The sequence below is a fragment of the Gnatocerus cornutus genome, chromosome 6 (assembly GCF_029298725.1).
Source record: "Gnatocerus cornutus isolate USDA-ARS CGAHR chromosome 6, icGnaCorn1.1, whole genome shotgun sequence".
Lineage (NCBI taxonomy): Eukaryota > Metazoa > Arthropoda > Insecta > Coleoptera > Tenebrionidae > Gnatocerus > Gnatocerus cornutus.
This window is the reverse complement of record NC_142238.1, coordinates 13,277,751-13,300,173: the sequence shown is the minus strand read 5'-3', so window position 1 is coordinate 13,300,173 and position 22,423 is coordinate 13,277,751. Positions and strand designations below refer to the sequence as shown.

The following is a 22,423-nucleotide window of genomic DNA, read 5'->3' as shown; positions in this document are numbered from 1 at the left end:
TTACAGTACAACGTAGACAGTAAACGTTAATTAAAATAAAATGTTAAATTTTCATGAGTCTGTTATTTCTAAGGACAGTTGTAAGGTCGTTAAAATACGTTTTTATACATTAAGAATTTTATCTTCAGTTAACCACTTCGTCCACATGAAACACACTTCTGTCATTTTGTCTACAAGGAATTGCTCAAATAGTGCAAAATAACCTTTTAAATAACGTTATTTCACTAAAGACTGTAGATCTTAATTTTGTTAAGTGTCAAACTGGCTTCTAAAGACGGTGATGAAGACTAAAATGTAACATTTTGGAGATAATCAAGACTGTGCCGTCGCCTATTTCAGGTAAACTAATTGCCAAGATTTATTTTACCCAAATTCGATGAAAATAACGCTTAAATGTGAGACATAAATATGTATTTTCAAAATATGGTAGTTTGAGCATTTTTTTTAACAGGATACATCGTAAAAGTCTAATCCTCGAGATTTTCTAACTGTATGAAATTAACCTTCATCAGATTAAATTAAAATTAAAAAAAATAGAATAAAATAGAACTTCATTTAGTTTCAAAAAGTCCTGAAAAAAATAGAATATTTATTCTATTTTTTTCAGGACTTTTTGAAACTAAATGAAGTTCTTGGAGAAAATATGCACGAAGAAATTCAATCTGATGAAGGTTAATTTCATACAGTTAGAAAATCTCGAGGATTAGACTTTTACGATGTATCCTGTTAAAAAAAATGCTCAAACTACCATATTTTGAAAATGCTGTGAAAATGAGACAGTTTCTTGTAGATTTCCAAAAAATCACTATATCTTGAAAACGGCAAGTCCTATGAAAATTATTATAAAGTTTTTTTTGTTGCAAATTTTATAAGGTACAATTTTTATAATAGATTTTTTTGCCGTTGGAATCATCCGTGTAGAGATATAGGCAAAAAATATTTTTTTTGACATTTACTACCGCATAACTTTTTTAGCAGCCCACCTATCGATGGAAACTTTTGACAATTTATTTAGAACAATAGAATGAAGGTCCACACAAAAAAAACAGCCTTATGCAAATTATTTCGAGGTTCGTGGTTATTTTGCCTGGACTATAACAGGTCTTCAGTATTTAAGCTAATAGCGAAATCGTTCGAAAAAAACTTTAGCTTCTTCGTGCATCTGAGAAAACTGCGTTATATTGTTTAGAAAATGCCCTTACTGCTGTTGTCCTCAATTCCTCGGTGCTTTGAGTAACAGCAAGAATTAATTACGCCGACATTTTTAGCACCCCGGCTTGCCCGAGGCCGTCGCAACACAGACATTAGTTGCGGGACAAGTGTGCGGTTTACGAAATTTCAAAACTAATTTTATTCCCTAAATTTGCCGCAAGTAAACGTTCCATAGGGTCCCTCGCGCCGAGTGCACGACTCATTACTTCCCATTACAGTATCTCGAACTGTGTGTGTAAGAAAAGACATTCAGTCTTCGCCATAGTCTCGTCCGAACCATTTGATTTGGGCCAGAAGCTATCCGACTTACGTCTTTGATCAAATCCCGATCTCGGATTTATTGTATCTCGTAAGGGCGACCAGTGTAGTGATTTTCCGCACCATCCATCTTGGCTTCAAGCTATTTAGATTCTTTACAAGCGTTCACTCCCTTCGCCTCACTTCTAGTTTCTATTATTCTTAATTTCCGGCATCGCTGTTAAATTATGGAGAGCTTAATGTGAACATTGCCCGATTCAAATAGCAATTTACAGAGAAATTCCAATTGCGCAAGAAAAAACAATTTGTAATTACGGCCTCTCTGGCAAGTTTATTTATTTTCGGGATTTAATTAGACAGACTGTTGTGATTAGTAATTACTGGAAATTATGGCGCCGACGTGACGGCTAATGGGCGCTACATCGACGCTTTTAAATTTTACATAAATCAAATCGCTTGTTATAGGGCATTATGAATCTGTCCGTGCGACATATCGAAACAAAGCGAACACTCTCTTCATTTTCTGATGAAATTTACATACCACACCACCATTGATACCAGAGAATTATTTTAGTGGTCAACATTTCTTCTTTACGATCGTTCGTCGACAAAGTTAAGATTTTTTATATTTCTCGATGCTTTCTTTTCGTTTCTTTAGTGGTTCTGATCCTAGTATATTGAACTCTGTTTTTTATTGTCACTCAATATCAACTTTATTTATGCTCTGCCACAACAATAAATCCTGACACATCTTTTATGAATTCATAGTTATAAATCTCCGCATTTCCACCAGAAGTTTGATTCTTTTCATCGAAAATTATAAACTCATATCGAAACATGTTAGTGGAGCCTTTACAGCTCTGCAATCGATACGGCTTTATTACTTTTGTGCTTATTTACTTTGAAAACTTTATTTAGATTATCGAAGCGCTCGGTTTGGTTATTTTGTCATGGAAATGTCGTCCTCAATACAAATAGACAGCTCACAATGTGTATTAGTAAAGAAAATGCTACCCCGGCGCATTCACCATTTTTGACAAACAATAATGGCAAAAACTTTTAGGTGTCTTGAAAAATACGCTTTTATGCGTCTCGAAAATATCGTAATTACTGTCAACAACCCATTCGTCCAACTTTCATGCAATTTATCAATCAGTCCTAAATTTCATTAAAGACGTCGTTTGTCTTAATTACTTGTAGGACTAGCAAGAATTCAGGTGGCTATTAGAGGGAGCCACAAATGAAACATTTCTAATCCTTTCGTGTCAAATGAACGTATTATGAAGGCTGTTCGTTGTAAGAAGGATAGGTGGACCAGCCGAGAAAAACTCTGGATAAATTTAATTTACCGTTTCTTGTCCGAGAGTTCAGTCTTTTTATGAAAAGGCGGTTTTCTTGTGACATTACTGGCTTCTAATGTGTTTACAAAGTCTAGAACCACGCGCCTGTTTACGCTTTTGTTTTAATTACTGTAATTAGTCGAGAAGTTGTGTTACAATTATCGACGTTGACGAAGTTCTCATTTAAAGTTTGGGCAGTAATTCGAAACGTACTTCTTGTGGATGAAGTAATTTCAAATTAAGTGACAATTAAAGGTGTGGTAATTGAGCTAGTTTAGGAAGTAAGCGCAATAAAATAAAGGACCCGCGACGAAAGAGAGAGATTTATTTTGGTCGTTTGAGATAAAACAGTTAGAACGCTAATAATTTAATACTGTAAAAAGAGATTAAATAAGACAAAATTTTCATATTTTTTACGTTTGTTTTCTTTGGCTCACTAGGGATTTTCACTGAATAAAACATATGCGAAATAGGTGTGCCCGATACGTTTTATTTTCTTTTGTGTGTGCCTTACTTCGTCTTAAATAAGAATTTATCACTGCGCGAAAGCCTCTCAGGAAGTTTTTTATTTTTAACAGACGTGATAAGGTTTAACGTTTAGTACTTTTTATTTTTCCTTAAACACGACTGTTTAAAACAATATACCAAGTTTAAATGGCTGGGGTTAGAAAGTATTACGCATCATTTGGGAATCAAAGTTGGAAAAGCGCAAACAACTTCATTCGCTTGCTGTGGAAGAAACAATCATAAAACTTAAACACTTCTTCACCGGACATGACTTCCATGCGAGTTTTTCGTGCTGTTGGTTGCAGATCGATGCAGTTTAATTAATTGACTGATTATTAAAGCAAATTTATCGGGAACTAGATTTATTTACTCAACTGCACTCCCAACTCCAAAACATTAATTTCCCATTAAACACATAATTTTACGAGTTGCACTCAGCAAAACAACATTTGTTATCGACGAAATGTGAATAAAGTACTGTAACGTGAAATTTATACTTTATGCGGTCTAGAACCAGGTCAGAAACGTCGATTTACGCTCAAAACATTTTTCCAACTTTCATCGTTACATATGTCAACTTTAGCGAGAGTAAAAATTGTGACAGAAAGGTTGTGGAAAAGATTGGAAACATGCTCGAACAAACTCAAATTTTTACATTATGTAGGTAGGATTATATTTTAACCTTTTCCTGTTCACGTAAGTTGGATTATTTATCTCGTTTCCACTTGACAGGTGCATGCGATTTTCCGACAGGTGTTGGTCAAGAAACGACGTGCTCATATTTGAGATTTAGCACGATATAGAAAAACCGGCGCATCCACCATAAATTACACAAACCTTTTTTTTGGTTACGGTGCAGATTTTAGCAGCTCTTCATCTAACTTTCCAAACCTGCAGCGTTGAATAAATTTTCAAGAAGTTAACATCTCTCGAATTCGATAAATCTAAGCGCAGTGTACACTACAGAAACTTACCGAGATGTTCACAAGTTTAAGCGTTTATTCGAGTTTTTCTATAATAAAACTAGCAGTTTTAATAACACTAAACTTTTATAGGTTCATACGGACTTTATCCACGTGGACAAACTTTTAGCGTTAATGAAATTAGAAGCGAAGTACTATCTAAAATATAACATCAGCATTGTTTTTTTTTTGTGCAACTTTAAACAATACGTGCTCGTTTTTGTTCGTTTACGCCAACAGTTAATACTATTTGTAAATAACGCGTTCGGAACTCTTCTGTTTTCGCGTACTAAAAAAACAGCAGTGTATATTTGAAAGCGTACTTTTATTATCAGTTCATCCTGCAAACACGACTAGTTTAATGTTTCCAAACAATCATATTTTTGCTCTAATACAATTTTTCTACGTATCTCATTGTGACATACTGTTTTAATCTAATTTTAAAATCTATTATAAAACTTTAATGAAGTTTGAAACATTTAACTCGTCTGTCCTCCGGAGAGTCACGTCGCTTTCAATTAAAAATTCACACACTCGATTCATAAATAAATTAATTCGAGCCTTGAAAACAAAATAACGTCTCAGTTTTACCCCGTTGCGTTGAAAATTTCCAATTAATTTCTACTTTAAACAAACTGTAATTTTTGTCTAATATTTACTTCGGCATTTATTATTAAAGTAATAATCTCTTTTGTTGGGACGCCCACTCTCCCCATCCGCTCGGAATGAGATTAAAATTAATCAGACTTTCTGAATTTGGTTGATATTTTCGCATTATTATTGAAAAAGGGGGAAGTGTTTGCCTTCAATATTTACAGTTTAAACCTCTTCCAGACCATGAATAAGTTTATATTAAATCCCCCAACGTTAAGTACCGATTAAGGGATCTTTTATTGTCCTGAAAAGTTACGTTTGAATGACGAAATCTGGAAAAATATTTTCTTGTAATAATTTACTGAAATCGATTTATATGGTGGGAGCGACACTTATTACTCTGCGTTACGTGGAGTTCGAGTTGATTCTAAAGCCTGCTTTCGCGTTCTAAGCTAATATTTACCTAACTTTAGGCTCGACACACATTATAAGACTAACAAGAGTGCATTAACCGTGCTATCCGCCCCTTGTCTTTGTTTGTTTTTTGTCCTAGATTTGCGTAAGAACGTCGTTTATGGAGTATGAAGGGATTTCATCGACGATAGTTTTAATGATGTGAGAGAGCTTTACCGCTTTCGGGCTCTATTGAGCGGGTTATGAAGTGCTAACAACCGAAAAAGTTTTTGTATAACCGAACCAAATTAAAATTTGTTGAAAGCTGCATAAGTCGTTGACGCTAATATTTTCTGCTTACGTGGTCCGTTTAAGCTCCGTATGCTAAAGTGGTTTAGTAGTGGTGATCAGTGTTTAGCTCCTGGAGCTTTCAGAGCTCAGACAGAATCAGGTGGGAGCTTTAGTTTTAGAAATCGTTCGCTGCATGTGTTACCTGTGGGAGCCCAAGCTCATTCAGAACCCTGCTGGATATTAAGCTCCCATAGCTAAACAAATGGCTTTAACGTTAAACTTAACACATTTCTGATTGTTGTCTCTAGCAATTTATCGAAGCTTTGTCGAAATCCAATGACTTTGCGAACTATTCACAACGAATCCCACTTTTTCCGATCTAATAAAGAAAAAGTTGTTTATGGTAGCGACGCGTGAAGTTTTTCCTTTCGAGGAAACAAATCGATCAATTAGAGCGAAGAATTTGTGATTGTGGAAAGCTTGCGAAAACTGATAGTGGCGATGAGAAGTTTTGAGAGCAAAGTTCTATTCTTTTAACTGATTTCAAACAATTTTTGTCTGTATGACACCCGAGCGAAAACTTTATTTTGTGAGTTAGCCGCAGGATACAGACTGCCGTACGAAACTTAATAAAGTGAGTTCAACACAATATAACTTCATATACTGTTTGTCTTTGTTAATGCAATAGTCTACATTTTTTTACATTGGATGCAACTCTTCAGGGAATACGCGAATTCTCTTGCTAAAGTTTGACGCTAATCTTAATTACACTCACTACATTCTACTTTAATCTCACAAGAGAAGTTTATTTAATTTGAGTAATGAGCTAGCGCTTGTCCAAACAAACTGTCTGGAAGGATTGCTACAAAGTAATGACGAAGTAAAAACTGTAAACAATATTGTAAAATTAACTCAAAAACTCTTTACCTGACTCATCACTTTTCGACCAGTTTACACGCTTTTGCATTACAAGGAGCTAATAAGCTTCAAGCCAAATAAAAGCGAGGAGCAGAACTCTCTGGAGGTAGTCGGCAATTTAATTTCAGTCATATTTACTAAAATTATGTTTAGTTATGTCGTCCGAACATAGTTCAGATTTATTATAAAATAAACATAAATTTTGGTGGAATTGATGGTCTAGAATATCGTCGACTTAGGTCGTTAAGCTGCTAAGTACATTTTGAATTTTTTTAACGGAGGTCGAGAAATCTTAATTTTTCGAATTTGCCGCTTTAATAGGTCCATTAAAGTACTCAATTTGGAGTCGTTTATAGGTATCTATTAGCGATTCACGTTCGGTAGAAGTAACTAATAGATACTTTTGTGTCGCTACGTTGAATTTCTAAAATAACTAGGAATTAAACATTGGCATCATTGTCTATCAAATAAATTTGTCATTCAAATTTGACAATATAACGAGTTGGAATCAACTATTACAAGACAAGCAGTTTCAAAAGAAAGAAAACAAGATCGGAAGGAACAAAGTCAGAAATTCATGGTTAAAATCAATTTCGCAAAGCGCACCAAACAACTGAAAAAACTTTGTTCACATTGCGAAAAATTAATTAGGCAAGACTGGACAGCACTCATGGGAGACGCAGCTGTAGACAATATCCCACCAGTATTCTAACACTAACAAAGTCAGATTCAGAAGATGAAATCGATGAACTAGTTTTGAATCTGATTCGGAGCTCTGATTATTTTCTTCTTTTTCGTTTGGAAAATAAATCTATTTTAAAAGACATCTATTTTAAAAGACATTACACTAGAAAAATTATAACCTTAGTTACACAGCTCAAAAATAAAAGTTACTAAATTTAGTTACTTCTACCGAACGTGAATCTTTAATATAAAAGAACTCAAAGTAGGAAATTTTGTTTTTTAAGAATTGGCAGAACTAATTAGTCTGGCTGTCACCTGTTTCCTGTCAAGTTCTTGGTCAATTTGGATTTTACGATTCGTGTTTAATAAATTGCTGCGTAAACAAAAAATGTATCAATATAATTCAATTGTCCTTTGCGGCCAACAATAATTGTACCTAAATATAATTGATGTGAATACTGGCTGCGAGGTTAGGTTACGTTATGTCAAAATTCAGTGACAGTGAAACTCAATAAATGTCAAATTTTAAATTGAATTTGAAAATCAAGTGGCAAGTCGTGGTTACAAAACCATTACCAATCGTGTAAAACGAAAAGTCTTAGAAATGGAAAAGTTAAATTTTTTATTAAAGAAAGGGTGCAAATTCGAAAAAATAATATAAAGGACTTGTTCTGTAATGGCATTGGTGCACTCGCCCCATACAAACTCGCCTACAGCTCGTTTTGTACACCGGGAACTCGTGCACCAAATTGGCCATTATAAAACACGTTCTTTAATATACTATTATCTATGTATATGACTCATTTTAGTTGTATAAAGAGCTGACTAACTTCTTGTACAATTAAAGATTGTGTTATGTAATATACGCATTATATAACTATGTAGTTATATAATGAAGTATTTTAGTAAAATCAGACTTGTCAGTAAAACTGAGTAAGTATGTGAAGTTTAATCGTAGATAAAACGTTGTGTCATACGTAAGCAATATAAGTTCGTAAAAATTAAGTCACTCACGATTCTAAATATTTCACGCAAGCTTATAATATAATGCAGCATTTTTTTCGCTTATAATATAGGCAACCCAAAACACGCTACTTGTAGTGAAGAAATTAGTTTCACAGTTCGAAAACAGACGATATAAAATTAGATTTATATAATTTTATAAAAATGGGAAATCCACTGTTGATACATTAATTAAAGAAACCAATAAAAAAATTACCTCAAGCGTTGAACTGAGTTTTGTATTAACAGAGCCAAAATTTTGCTGCTTGATTTCATCGTCGTTCGTAATTATCCAACCAGACTCTAAAACTAAAATGCCTAAAAGTTACTCGGCCTGGCCGCCGAGTTCCTCGAGGTTAAATACACAATTTTCGTCCAGGAAAACGTAATTTAGAGTTAAAGGATTAAACAAGAACTATTGGCGCTTTTGAACAAGGTCCCACCAGACTTAATTGACTTTAAACCGCTTAACTCGTCCTTAATTAAACTTTAATTCAAGGACAGAATTTTAATCGATAACAAAATAATTTGATCGAGTCAGTTTTAATGTTAAGGTGAGACAATTGGCTTGTTTACAGTTCCTGGAATTCGATAAAGCAATGAAAGATTTGATTTAACAGCGTCGTTAAAAATGAAAGATTCATGCCGCCATCGCAGGTAAAGTCTTTTGCTGTTATATAAAAAAAAATCGGTGTAAAACAAAGTTATTCAGTACATGTTTAAACCTGGAAAGCATAGTTTCAATCAGTTGAAAAATTCGAGTAGCTACGTGACGCTATCAAGTGGAAGTTATCTCAGCAGTAAAATTCCGCAGGGGTTTGCAAGCAATCACTGTAATAGTTTGGAGGAAATAGTTTAATTTGGCTCATCGTATTAAATAAGTTTGGTAAAATTTATGCAACACTTGATAAGGTTTGTTTATATTTAATGTATAATTTTGGAGCTAAATAGGACAACGAGGAGAAACCGCCGTATTACCATAGAATCTAATTAAAATTACACCCAAGTTAAACCTAATTCTCTAGCAATTTCGCTAACACAGGAGCGGTTGTTAACCTTTTCAACACAAACAACAAAAACTGCATTATCTCTACATGTAATTTTAATGAGAGTTAGCCGACGCCACACTCCAAGAGAAAAACAAAGCACAATAGAAATTACAGTCGACGGAAAGAATATTAGCACTGCGTGAGAATAAAAGATTGAAACGGGGACGAAACTCATTTTGTTCCAGATACAGACGCACAAAAGGATATCGCCACAGATAGCGTTAATACCAAAATGGCTCTCAAATTACATGCACACTTGACCAGTCAAGGAATGAGGGATTTTCCTGTTTAGTCGAAACTTCCAATGAAACTCACACCTTCTGAGTGCTTTTGAATCTTGACATGCGAACTGGTTTATGGAACAATGGACAAAGAGATTGGATTTTAGCGCTCTGGTTCCACACGGGAACACTACACCTAATTATTATTGTCACTTTAGCACTCGCAAGTTGTTTAATATGTAATTTTCAGCGAATAGAACAATACGATTTATAGAGAACTCAATTATTTCGTCAAACAGCGGGATTAAAGCCCGTCGCCACAACCATAGCAAACTCATTCAATTTCCAAACGTTTGTGAATAAACAATTTTGACTTGGTTTTATTTTACGAAAGCAAAACAATGAAAATGGCAATAATTGATTTTGATTCTATTTTTGCAACCAGAGAAATAAATAATTTTGAAATCCCGGCGCATCCACCATTTTTCGCGTGGACATTTATCGCTTAGCAAATTGTCCGGTTGTATTAAAGTCAGAATCACCGACATGTGCATCAATCGAAAGAAGTAATCGCATTTCTTCCTTGTGTCTGTTCTAATATCATCCAACACTTTCTAAATATAAAATTCTGGGCAGGTCAAGCGAAAAATAGGAGTGGCATTTTCTCTCTAATCGCCGTACTACTTTACAACCACAACGAGGTGAAAAATGTCCGTGAAACTTTATCAGTGGCATCATAATTAGGTGAATAAGGTCAAACCTAACACGTAAAATAAATTTTGGCGACTATAATATTTTAAAAGCAAAAAATCTAATAACCGCTAATCTCGTCATCTACAAGTATTGTGGTATTCATAAGGTTCAAATTAATTTCCAGACTCGAAAATGGCGTAACGTGATAGCATGCTTAAACTTGAAGCTTTTTGTATTTAATATCGAGCAGTGTAATATCCTTCAGAGTCATGAATTGAGACCTATAATTACGACAAAAGTCACGAAAAAGTTTAATTACTATTCTCGTGGCGTTCTCAAAAGGATGAGTTTTCGCAGACCTTTAAAATGAAGCACATCCGCACATGGGGACAAACTGGAAGCTTTATCCTTTTAACCTTCGAATAAAGATGAAATAAAAAACGTCCGACTGTTAAATGTAATTTTTTATTCAAAAGAAAACGTTTTAGTAGCGACCGCCGCAATTCATTCGTTATTTGAAGAGGAACAATGAAAATCTGGCCGTTCTTGTTAGCGTGTCCATTTAATTTACTGTTTATAGTTGGTCCCTAGTTTCCTTTTGCTCATTTAACGTGGTCGAAGCAATTTAAGTTGTGTTAATTTTGAGACAACAATCTAACATGTAATAAGTAAGTAACCCGTAAGTCGACGGTTACACTTCTTGCACAGAAAACCCCAAATGCATTGTGTTTCAAGACTTGATGTAAAGTCGGCCGCACCAACAACGCAATTAACAGGATGTTGTAAACTACACTTTAGAATAAATTTCGTGCTGTGGAAGCGGAAATGCTCAACAGAACAATAGAAGTAATACAAGGACGAATTGAGAAGACGGAATCAAATTTGTAAGCGACTGTGCCTGCTTTTATCTGATTGTGGAAGGTAATTTTCAAACTGTAAAGTGAACAACATAACAGAATAGGTGAAAATATTTACGAGATTCGTGATTATCATGGAAATTCACCCATTGGACCTTAAGGAAATTTCTGGATTAATTTAACGCGAAATTTATAACTTTGCCTGAAACTTTCGCCCGAATTATTGAAATGCGTGTTAGATTCTATCTTTAATAATGAATTTTCTGAATAACTGTATAATCTGTAACAGAACGGAATTTCTACAAAAAATTCAAGGGTAAATGTTAATCCCCTGAAAATTACCAACTTCAGAAATAAGTTCTATGTTTTTGCAGATGGGGCTTGTTAATAATTCTTGCAGCTTTGGCTGTTTCGTCGTCATTAAAGTTTATAGAGCTCGATCGATAGTTGTCTGCTACGTTGTGAACTATTAGTTACAAAACACAAGCAACGGAGAGATTAAAAGAGAACGCTCTGCAACTCTCCAACAAGGGAATTTCACATGAAAAGATTGATAAACGCAAACAGAGTTTCAATACCACAAGCGATACCTGACTTACCGAGAGCCCCGCAACTTTGATAAGAGAGCTTTTCAGTTGATGTCATTTTGAACACCGCAAATAGCACTTTACACGCGGATATTGGAAGTAAAAGTTTAAACAAACAAATAGTTTGGGTAATATCCAGCAGTTTTGGTATCAAATTAGTGGCGCATCCACCAATTTTCTAAGAGACTGATTTCCAATACAGGTCAACCCGGTTTGGAATCTCTGACCCTTGACCCTGATTAGGTCTGAAAATTTTATAGAAATAAATCGCATTAAAGAACAAATTAGTGGCACTGGCCTTTCTGGAATAAAGCCCTGGATTTATTGAATCCGGAGTGCAAATATTAATTTCAAAGAACAAGGGCGTTTTCTTTATTCATGATCAACCCAATCAGTGTTTATTCAAACAGTTAAACGCAAATATTTAATTAAATTTAGCAAGCAAATTGATTGTCTCGTTTGACAATAGAGCTACTTTTGTTGATAGACGAAATGGCGTGAACTTACCGTAGACACTGAAGAAGGACGAGAGCAGGAGTAAAACCGGAGCCTCCCAAGAGCCGCTCCTGCTGTGCATGTTGCAAAGTTCCTTGATCTCGTTGGGATCTGCTGAAAAAAAAATGAAAAGAAATAGAAGTAAGAAGCAGCAACCATTAAGATTCATTCTTGGATAAGTACTTTTGTGGTGGAAGAATAAATCCCGCCGCCTTCAGCGTGTATTTTTCATTAAAGAAGATAATTTTGGTTCAGCGTTTGAATATAATAGCACCTGGTACATAAAAGCAATTTTTATCTTTTACGATTGCTGACATAAAGTGGGTCTTCTCATTAGCATTTTCTTGTTTGCCATCACGGCTTTAAAAAGTACACATTTCGTGTTAAAGTTAAATGGGCAATAAAAATTCCAGTTAAATAATCCCCTCATGTGTACAAACCGTGCTGTATATTTTAAACCCAGCAAGTTTTTTAGAAATGCCGTGATAAATACTCCATCCACATACATTTCCGCCGTTGGGCATTATGCTATGCCATGAAAGCTGGGCTGAGATATTCTGTATCATATACATGACTAACTAGAGCCATTATAACTTGCAATTCGTATGAATTAAGGGAAACCACAGCTCGCAAATATAAATGTTACACAATTATGTCGTTGAACTGGAACAAAACCGCATGCAGAATATTCGCCGACGCACGAATTACCCACATATTGCTTGTTTTCCAACTTTCTTAGAAAGGATTATGCCTCTTGTCGACAACACGCCCAAATGAGCATCAGCCGAGCTAAATTTAACAAAGTTCGTTAAAAATGACGCGAAATTTCATTTGGGCAACTGCCCATTTCACTAATACGCTATCGGAATTTTGGTGGTATTTATACGAAGGCATAAAAATAACAAAAACACCATTAAACCGACACGTATAATGCGTTTTATTCACACTAGAATGTGACAATCAAATTCACAATCCCCAACTAAAACTCATAATTAAAAGTAAATGACTTTAATTAAATTAAACCAATTTATTCATTTGAGTATCACTGAGCGATCTTCACACAGTTTCATTGTACGGTTTAATTAATACACCTGTAGTTTCAACGCTACCAGAGAACACGTAATTCCATATCACATCACGTATCTCTTTAAAAATGAATGCCACTCGGAAAAAAATAAATAATATCTGAATATTTCATAAATACTGCCAAAATGGAATTCGATCTCTCCGGCGATTTGCAGAGGTAATAAAATATGGAATAGCCCAATCCCTGACTTACTGCAATGTCTACACCTTATTCACACACCTAATCGATAGCCATTTGCTCATATATTAGTTGTGCAGCCCACACGTCTTGTCTGAAATGGCAGAGCTTACTGAAAATTGAATAAACAATCTTGGACTGGAATCACCTGGATTCGTGTTTTTCTCAGAATTTACGTGTAAAGTATTCAGCAGCAATTCCGGAGTTGTTGCCAAAAGTAGATTAGATAAAGGTCGTATGCGGAAAACGACACTCCAGATCAGAAATATTAATTAAGCCAAAAATGGTCGATGCGCCGGAAAAACTAACTTTAAAAGCAGAATGAACATATGTAGAAATAACCACCAAATCCGATCGTTCAATTGAAAACTAAATCGTATAATGCTATCAGTGACTCTCAACATTACAAATGTTAGTTCATTATGATTTGATTAATTTTATTTCATGCTTTTAGTTCAGCGGAGCGCTGATAAACTAGTAGTGGTTATAAAACCGATGTTGTTAGGATATTTAGTGGTAAATATAATATTTGGTTTATTCTTTCGACGCATTTAATTTAAACACTTTGTTTTCGCATCATAGATCAGCACATTTTGTAAATACCTAAAGCTAACATTGGAGAAAAAGGAAAACTTGGTAAAGCAACAATTTTCAAGCACAAATTTGCCTCAAATTATGCAAAATAACAAAAATTCCTTTGCATCGTGCTCTTCCGGATTCTTCAGGTCAACTACATCTTAAAGCTTTTATTGACCCTATTTTCCAACCAATAAAATTAAAAGCAGTGCATTTCAAGTTGAAGAGAAAATAAAACTACGATCTCGTAATAGACCTTTATGAATCAAGTTCGAAAACAAACGTGTTTATTTAGCGTTTGATCCAGCTGAGAGAAATCAATTTTTTTGCTATTGAAAGCACACATTGCGAAGCGAAAATTTTGAAACAACGAAATAATCGACGTGATTTCACTGTGATTTCAATTCCAAAAGTTTCATCAAATTAGAGAATTTCGTGTTTCCTAAGTTCAGAACAGTTGAAACAATTTCCAGCATTCGATAAATCTGTAACGTTTTCAGCTTCCCTTTTTCTCTATAAAGTTCACGTCAAGTTATTTGTAAAATGAAACAACTCTGCATGGAAACTTTTGAATTTATTCCATCAACAAGAGGAATGTCGCTAAATACAACCGGCAAAATTTCTGTATTAGCTTTGTGCATATTCATAGAACTTATTGAAGTATAAAGTTTATGAGTTTGCATAAAGGCAACTTTTCATTTGGCGTGGACAAAATATGATTGGCACATTTGGTTTTTGGGGTTCAATAGTCTTTTATCCACCCTGGCAAAACAAAGCGGAGCCACATCCGTATTTGGTCTAATTGGTGAGAAGCCACAATAGCTAAAACAAACCAGTTTTAAATTCCCCTGAATTTCAGTGAGTGCATGCGCGTATTGTAAATCAATACGCTGATTTGTAAACATGAAGTTTCAAAAAAATGTTTAAAAGCCATTCCGTCTTGTTTATTCGTGGTAGTGTTTTAAATTAGAACGTAACAAGTCCTTGTTTGATGTTTTGTTTCGAAAACACAATTTCCCCAAAAACAGATGAAACGCATTTCGAAGAAGATTGCTGGAGAATTCACTAGCAAAGAAACTTAATTAGGTTTGCAAGGCAAGAAAGTTAATCAATGTTTTGTCTGGTACGTTCATTTACATCAACGCCGTCCTCAATTCCGCAAGGCCAACATAATAACTTTGCATATTTTCGAAATTAAAAAACACAAATTCCGCTGTTCATAAATTTCTTATTGCAGAGCACGACAGAAATTAAGTCGCAATAAATAAAAGATAACGAGGAGAGAAGCCTAGGGATCTACGGCACTTAATCTGCGGAAAAGCACAAGGAACCTTTCTTGTATGGGTATTTTTAAGTCGTAAAACTTTATAAGTACTTTTATATGCATGTTGGGTGCACAGGGTTTTATGTGGATCACACAAAAATTGAAATTTAATATCGTACCTGTTACGTAACGCCGAATCGATGCTCAGATAGTGAAGCGCTTAAGTTTCTGATTTTTCGAAATGTAACAAAAGTTATTCGTACTTCTCAGCCGTCAATTTGTGAAAATTTGTAGCAGTGAGCGACAATTAATTTCTACATTTCGGAAGTTGTTTGAAATTCTTGCCACTTCCTCATCATTATCGTTGTTTTGTAAACACAACTAATCCAACGTGGAAAACAGATTTGCAAATATATTTTCCCAAATGACACTTTAAATTCCCCTCAAAACTCCGTAACAGTTTGTAATTTCCGACAATACTGTCTCCATCTTCCAAAAAAACGTTGATAAAACACGATCCGCTTATTCCGTTGATAACAAAAAACCATCTCCCTCTGCACTTTCCATAATAACACGTTGGTTCGACGGCATCGTCGGAAATATTTTTATAAATCCCATCATCGAGTCGTGTTTTTCGCGTTCCGGTAGACGAAAAAAGTATTCGCTTTATAACTTCAGTAATTCATGATTAGTTTCCATTTCCAGATCATTTGTACTTCCGGTAGTACAACGTACACGAGTCCGGAAGTTCTGAATAGCTGGCACTTTATTTCTCTGGTTTTACAGCATAGGAAATAAAGTGTTCGATGTTTTCTCAGTTTTATCGAGTTTTATCACATCAGTGAGATAATTTATGTAGCGCGCTCGTGTCTGGTGAGCTTGCGTAATTTGGTAATTTAATAACGCGTGATAACGTGTGCCACCTCGGAATTTCGACTATGCGACAAGCAATACATTTTCAATTTAATGGATTGCTAGAAACTAAACCGTAATTGCAGGAGGTTTTTGTCGCGATGTCTAATGTCTTTTTGTTTACGCATTAAGACATACGTCCCGGACGAATTTACTGCCAATAAAAATGTCCGGATTTATTGTGTGAACGTCGATAAATAACTCAGATATCCGTGAGCACTTGAACTCAAGCAAAAACTAAGTGTATACAATAAAGCAAAAAACTTGATTTTCCTTCTTTGAACGAAGTAAATTTAGACAAATTGAAACTCTTCCCGTTTTCTTTGTAAAAACGGTCGCTCCTAAAAGATTGGAAAAAGCTTATACATCATATCGAGCCTTGAGCAAAATGAAGTCTCTTAATATATTACATGCAAATAATTCTGCTTTGCATAACATAATAAGCCCTTCCCGCACGACCTTTTACTTTACCGGAGTTCTTTTACTGTTAGTAGGATGTAAAATGTTACCACTGAGCCAGGACATTTGACGTCTTAAAAACAGAGCCTAATTTTTGGTGGTATATAGACAAATAGATAACTTTGAGGTGCATACAAATTGGGAAAAGAGCACCGAATATTGGATTTTTTAAAATTGATCAAACAAGTTGGTTAATGAAAGCAATGAATAATTGAGCAATTTTAACCGGCGCGAACGTAGTGAGTGACGTTAATATCGAGATTATTAATCCCCCATTAACCATAGAGTTAGTTACAAAACATTTCTGGTGTTCGAATATTGAAAAATTCATTAAAAAAAATTGGTATAGATCCAGGGCCTTCAGAACCGCGTCTTCAGGTCATTATTGAATTTATTGAATTACGTTTGTAATTGGTTGCCTATACTAAACAAATTAAATCATTCATTATTAGCCCACTTTAATGTATGATTGAAACCGATGAGTTTGAAATGTTTACTTTACGATCTATACTTTTAAATTAAAAAAAAATACACTATTTTTATTTTATTGGCAAATATGTATTTTGTCATCAATTTGATGCTCTGAAAAAAAGGTTCCGATTATTGGATAACAGTTTCAGTTACGGTTTTCTGTTCAAATTTTTTATTTTCCGGTTTCAAACTACATAGAACAGTTTTCTTCTCAAAACTTACTTTGCTCTATAAATGAGGTTAACTACAAGTGTCAGTTGAAATATCTTAACCCACAATTATAATAAGCGGCAAATTTCTTTGACATTTCGTAGCCACCCTTAATGCTATAAACATTTACAAACACCTTGTATAACATTCAATTACATGGTTACTTAATATTGGGTATCAAATATTGAGGGCACCAAAGTATCCAATATTAGGGATTAGCATACTTTGTGTCGGAGAGAAAAATTCGGTATTCAATATGCCAGGTTATTAGTTTTTATTGATTTTTACTATAAAACAAACATGAAACAAACATTAAATATGATTTACTCAAACAATAACTCAAATTTGTTAGTAAATAAACGTAGTTAACTCGCGCAAACAAAATATTTAAATTAGCCTAAAACAGTTTCGTGTTATTATTTTCGCCATATTGAAAAACTGACACGTGCGAGGAGTCAAGGACCTGAAATCTTGTCAAACCGCAGCCAACGACTGAGTTAGGGTGGTATTCAATATTAGGCAACCATCCAATATTTGGTGCTCTACCCCTAATGCTGGTCTAGTAGTAACATTTTTCATCTAACGATTTTTCCGACCGTAAAACATTTGTCGGAATCGGCAATTTTATAGCAAAGATCTCTCCGTGTTGCTAATTTGAAAAAACCCTCGACGAAAACCAGAGAGTAACTTTTCAATCTTAAACCCCAAAAGCGGACATCGTACGTTCCACTTACTTATAGACATTATCAAAATAAATGGCAACAGTTCACATTTCATTTTAGAGAGTTGACACATATTTTATCACGAGGAAATTGCAGGCCGCATCTTCTCACACGGCTAAATTATGATTTAGGACTCGTCTTTTATCGAACGGATGCATGCTCTGAAATATTGTAGAAAGGGGATAATCATCTCAACTTTCTCGAACTTTGCAACAAATTCTAATTGAATTTACTCGGATTGAATAAACAAGTTACCACCAATAATAGGCCATTAAAAGTTCTCCACTCTGTGTTATTTATTATCCCCCAAAACCATTTAGGTGATAGTATATTTATTATATTCTTATTTCAGATACTGTAATTGTGCAATAACCCGTGAAGTATATAATAGAGGAAGTTTCTCAGAGTAGACGCTTCTGCAGACTCATTGAAATTCAACGCAAACTTTACGAATAACAATAAAAATCGATGACTGTCAAAATCGATTTACATCGGACTTGCTCCTTTATTTCTTTGTGTTACTTTCGGTGACAAATAAGAGAGATCTCGTTCAGGAGTTAAGACGGGTTAAATCAAAGTTAAATGAAGAATAACACCAGAAGATTACCTCTCTGTGTAATTATACCCTGTTTTGATAAGTTTGCACAGTAGTTCGACTATTTTAAGTAAATTCAAGTTTTGACCCGGCGCATCCACCATTTTGACAGATTTCCAGGCAATCTCCATCAAGAGTTGACTCGACGAAAAAAGCGGCTGTGCTTGTGTCCGAAAATTTACCTTCCCCACGTTTTAATTATCACGCCTCATTTGAAGAGAGTGTTAAGTGTAGATAAGACTGAAATATGTTAGAGCGTGACCTATCTTGCTTGTTTGTGTCCTAGAAGCAGTAAAAGCCTAATTTTTTTCCCTCATCTGATGTTCTACATAAGGTATCGATTCATATAGGAATGCGTGGGTGTATAGATTAAGTCATTGCACGCAATATTCAGGAAATCCAATCAAAAATTGAGATTTCTGTGGATTTAGATCAGACACAACTTCAGAGATATCTTATTTTGCGTTGCTTTTCATTCCGTGGAAATTTAATTATTCAGAATGAACTATAAAGTGAATAACAAGTTTCGAATACCCATCACGTAAGACTTCTTTCTTAGAGTTAAGAGGAAATTCTCAATTAAAGAAACGGAAATAGAAATTTACGTTAATCAGAAAATCAATTTATATACATTTGCAAGTTAATAGGGTTTCAGATGGGTACATTCTAATGTGGCGGGGGATAGATCTCGAATAAATACATAAATTAGAGTTTAACCTTACTTTCTTTGTAAACGACATTAATTATTTCCAGTCATGGGCTTTTAAAAACGGTTGCAATTTTTGAACATTGTTTGATATGCAGTTAACTACTTACTATAACTTGAAGTTTTAATTATGTTTACTTAACACCTGTGTAACCTACGTACGCGTAAATTAGCATATCGTTGCCAGTTACTTAACTTTGTTAAGATCTCGTTGTAATTATGGCAAATTAAAGGTCTCCACAATTAGCATTTAACAACTGAACTCGCCTGACAACAAAAGCAGTCACGAAAAATTTAAATATAGCATTGTAATCAACTTAAGAGCAAATAACAAAAAACAGATAAGCAGAATAATAAGTTATTATGAATGAGAATTTGACAGAATTTTTATCATTGATGCATAAATTTATGCTGGGGTTGCATGTTCTTGTGGAAATTATAATGTGAGTCAGCAAATTTAATTTTTGGTTTTGATTTATCGCCACTATAGTGAGAGACATTTTAATAAATAAATTAGCAGAGCGAAGTGAAATATTTTTAAAATTTGCACAAAAACTTCAGGCGATGATTTACATTTGAGGTTGTTTCACGTAACCTTGTAGATGCAAGTACGATAACATTCCAAGCACAGAATATTTTTGTTTCAACGATGACGCAAATAGTGAAGTATGCAGCACATGAGTTAAATTCTAAGTTCCAAACTTTACCGAGCGCATGCACCATTTGTTGACAATTAAATCTCTGTGTTCTAACAAACTAGTTTCTTAACCGGACACATTTTACCAAAATCTAAAATTCATGATGATTATATTTACACTCTTTATGAAGCTTCAACCAAAACCGATAAATTATTATTATTCAATTAAATGTGTTTAAATATTTTGATAAATTAAAACCAGTTGGTTACAAGAGATTACATTTTACGTCCGGAGCCTGTTGCATATGCTCAATAAATTTTAAACACGTTTTAAATATTTTCCATTGAATCATATTGGTAGTTTCACGCAACAATAAAATTCACTGCATTATCTGCACGTTGCGCCATAAATATTTTAATATGAAAAATCCGAGTGGTTTCTGCAACAAATATTGATATTTGGAAATTAAAGCACATTTTGTCTAATATTTTCATAATATGGCGAGCCGTAATGATCTCAGCTTTAATATTTCAGGGCTTTTTGAATTCAAACGACGCGACTACTCTTATTCAATATTTATTCATTTCACCATCAAGTTTCTTCATTAAAAGTTGGAGCCTCTAAAGGCCGATATCATTCAAAGCTCGATTCATAAGTGAATGTCCATCAGAGTTCTAAAGCTCGGAGCTGCAAGACAAATGGGGTGGAGTCCATTTAAAAACATTCTAATGTTGTAGTAAACATGACATAACTGACGGAGAGAGTTATGATTTGGCAGCAAGAAAGGAAAATTTAAATTTGGGCTGCTTTAAAATACTCGTCTATCAAAATTTGTTGTTTGATTTCATTCTTAAGGAGATGATATCCATCAATCTCCATATAAAACCGGAAGTGATATGAACGAAGATAAGAACAATTTTCAGAACAGTGCTCTTCTGGACCGGTTAAAGAAAATAAACAACTTTTAGCATAAAGTCAAATATATCGGCAATAAATCTAAAAAGTTGGAGTTGGCAAACTTTTGAAAGGATCGAATAACAGTTTTTTAGGAGGAATAAAATAAGCATTTTTTAAGGGGCAAAACAATATGGAAGCTTTTTTGCGATGACAGAACTGATCGCTCTTTTTCCAGAACCGATCAACTAAAAGTTACTATTTTTTGTGACAGCTCCTCCGGGTGAACAACAAACATGCATAAAGTGTAAGAGAATTACTTTAAAGTTCCTTAAGAAGTATCAATGTGAGTGTTAAAGTTTCCTATATCCACAAAGCCGCACATTGTAACTATAAAAGTCGCGTTGAACACTCACGAGCACCGCCGTCAAGGTTAAAAGAAGGAGAAAATCCAAGAAAGTGTCAATACAAGTGTTACATCTCACATAATAACCTAGTTAGTGAAGGACACGTATAGTGTCGTCACAAAACATGCGGCCATCGTCATCAATCACGGGTGTTGTACACGCGATCCGTCAAAAGTTGTTCCAAGAAGAAGTATCAGCCGCGAGAGCGCGCTACAGACTGTGGGACAAACGGCTGCGCCCGGGACAAGCCCCCACTCCTGCGGCAGCGCAGGGCAAGGACTAAGGACAACACACAGGATAACTTTCGCAGAGGATGCAATCTTGACGATGCACTGATACACAAGCTTGGGAATGTTGAGTACAAGTCTTAAGCGAGCCATGATCTCGCTGTTGAATGAAGTCGACCGATTCAGCAAGAATCGATATAATAGAAGAGAAACAAGGTTGATGATAGAGGATCAAAGCTTCACTTGGTAATAAAATTTAGTGGAAAGGTAAACATGGGATCGACTTCCAAGCGAAATTGTTGGAATCGAACTTTGTAGCGTCTAGAGAATTTCGATATTTTCTATTGTTCTTATGAAAATCTGGAAGTAATTGAAGTGCTTCTACTCGTTAATTCTCTTAATTGCTCCAAATTTGCGACATTGTATTGAAACGCAACCTAATTCAGACTTTCATCATAAAATGGGCAAGTTTAGGCTGCTATTCTGTTCACGTCTTTTGTAGTAAAGCAATTCATGAGTTTTAATTGTCAGAATTTTAGAGCGCAACAGAAAAAAATAAATTATTTAGACAATTGTGCTTTGTTAAGACAAAATAAAAAAACATCAAGCTCCAATTTTACCTTTGCCTAACAATTTATTGATAAAACTGTTTGTTAATCATTTATTATCCAACAATAATGTCGACATTAAACTAAACCCAAGAACCTACGTGTCCAAACATTAATTTACGATAATACATAAATAATATCTACATCCGTCTATATTTTATAGTTTATTTTAGCAGACTGATATAATACAATATAATCGGATTTTTGCTTAAACTGCATTATGTAGTTTTAAACTGCAAAATGTGATTTAAAATTAAATTGTGTTAAATGCTACGATTACAAAATAGCTTTATTATACGCATTTTATACGGTTCTGGCCAAAAAAATCTGAACACTTAAAATTTTAAGTAAAAATAAAATTGCAAAAAAAGAAAACAAAAAGTAAAAAACACAAAAATTTTAAAAAA

The 22,423-nt window shown here is 34.5% G+C and overlaps 1 protein-coding gene across 5 annotated transcripts in view; it reads right to left on the bottom strand.

Annotated features, from left to right (window-relative positions):
* The window catches only part of LOC148173121 (zwei Ig domain protein zig-8-like), a 101,019-nt gene extending 79,623 nt beyond the window's left edge, over window positions 1-21,396 (bottom strand). For 4 of the 5 annotated variants that reach the window (XM_088038399.1, XM_088038401.1, XM_088038397.1 and 1 more), the window contains exons 1-2: window positions 21,095-21,396; window positions 12,076-12,177 (exon numbers count right to left, since the gene is read on the bottom strand). In XM_088038399.1, the coding sequence (XP_087894525.1) occupies window positions 12,076-12,145 (70 nt within the window). In that variant the 5' untranslated portion in view covers window positions 12,146-12,177; window positions 21,095-21,396. The remainder of the gene's footprint in view (window positions 1-12,075; window positions 12,178-21,094) is intronic. The other variant, XM_088038398.1, reaches the window with a different exon arrangement.
* Window positions 21,397-22,423: the final 1,027 nt, after the last annotated feature.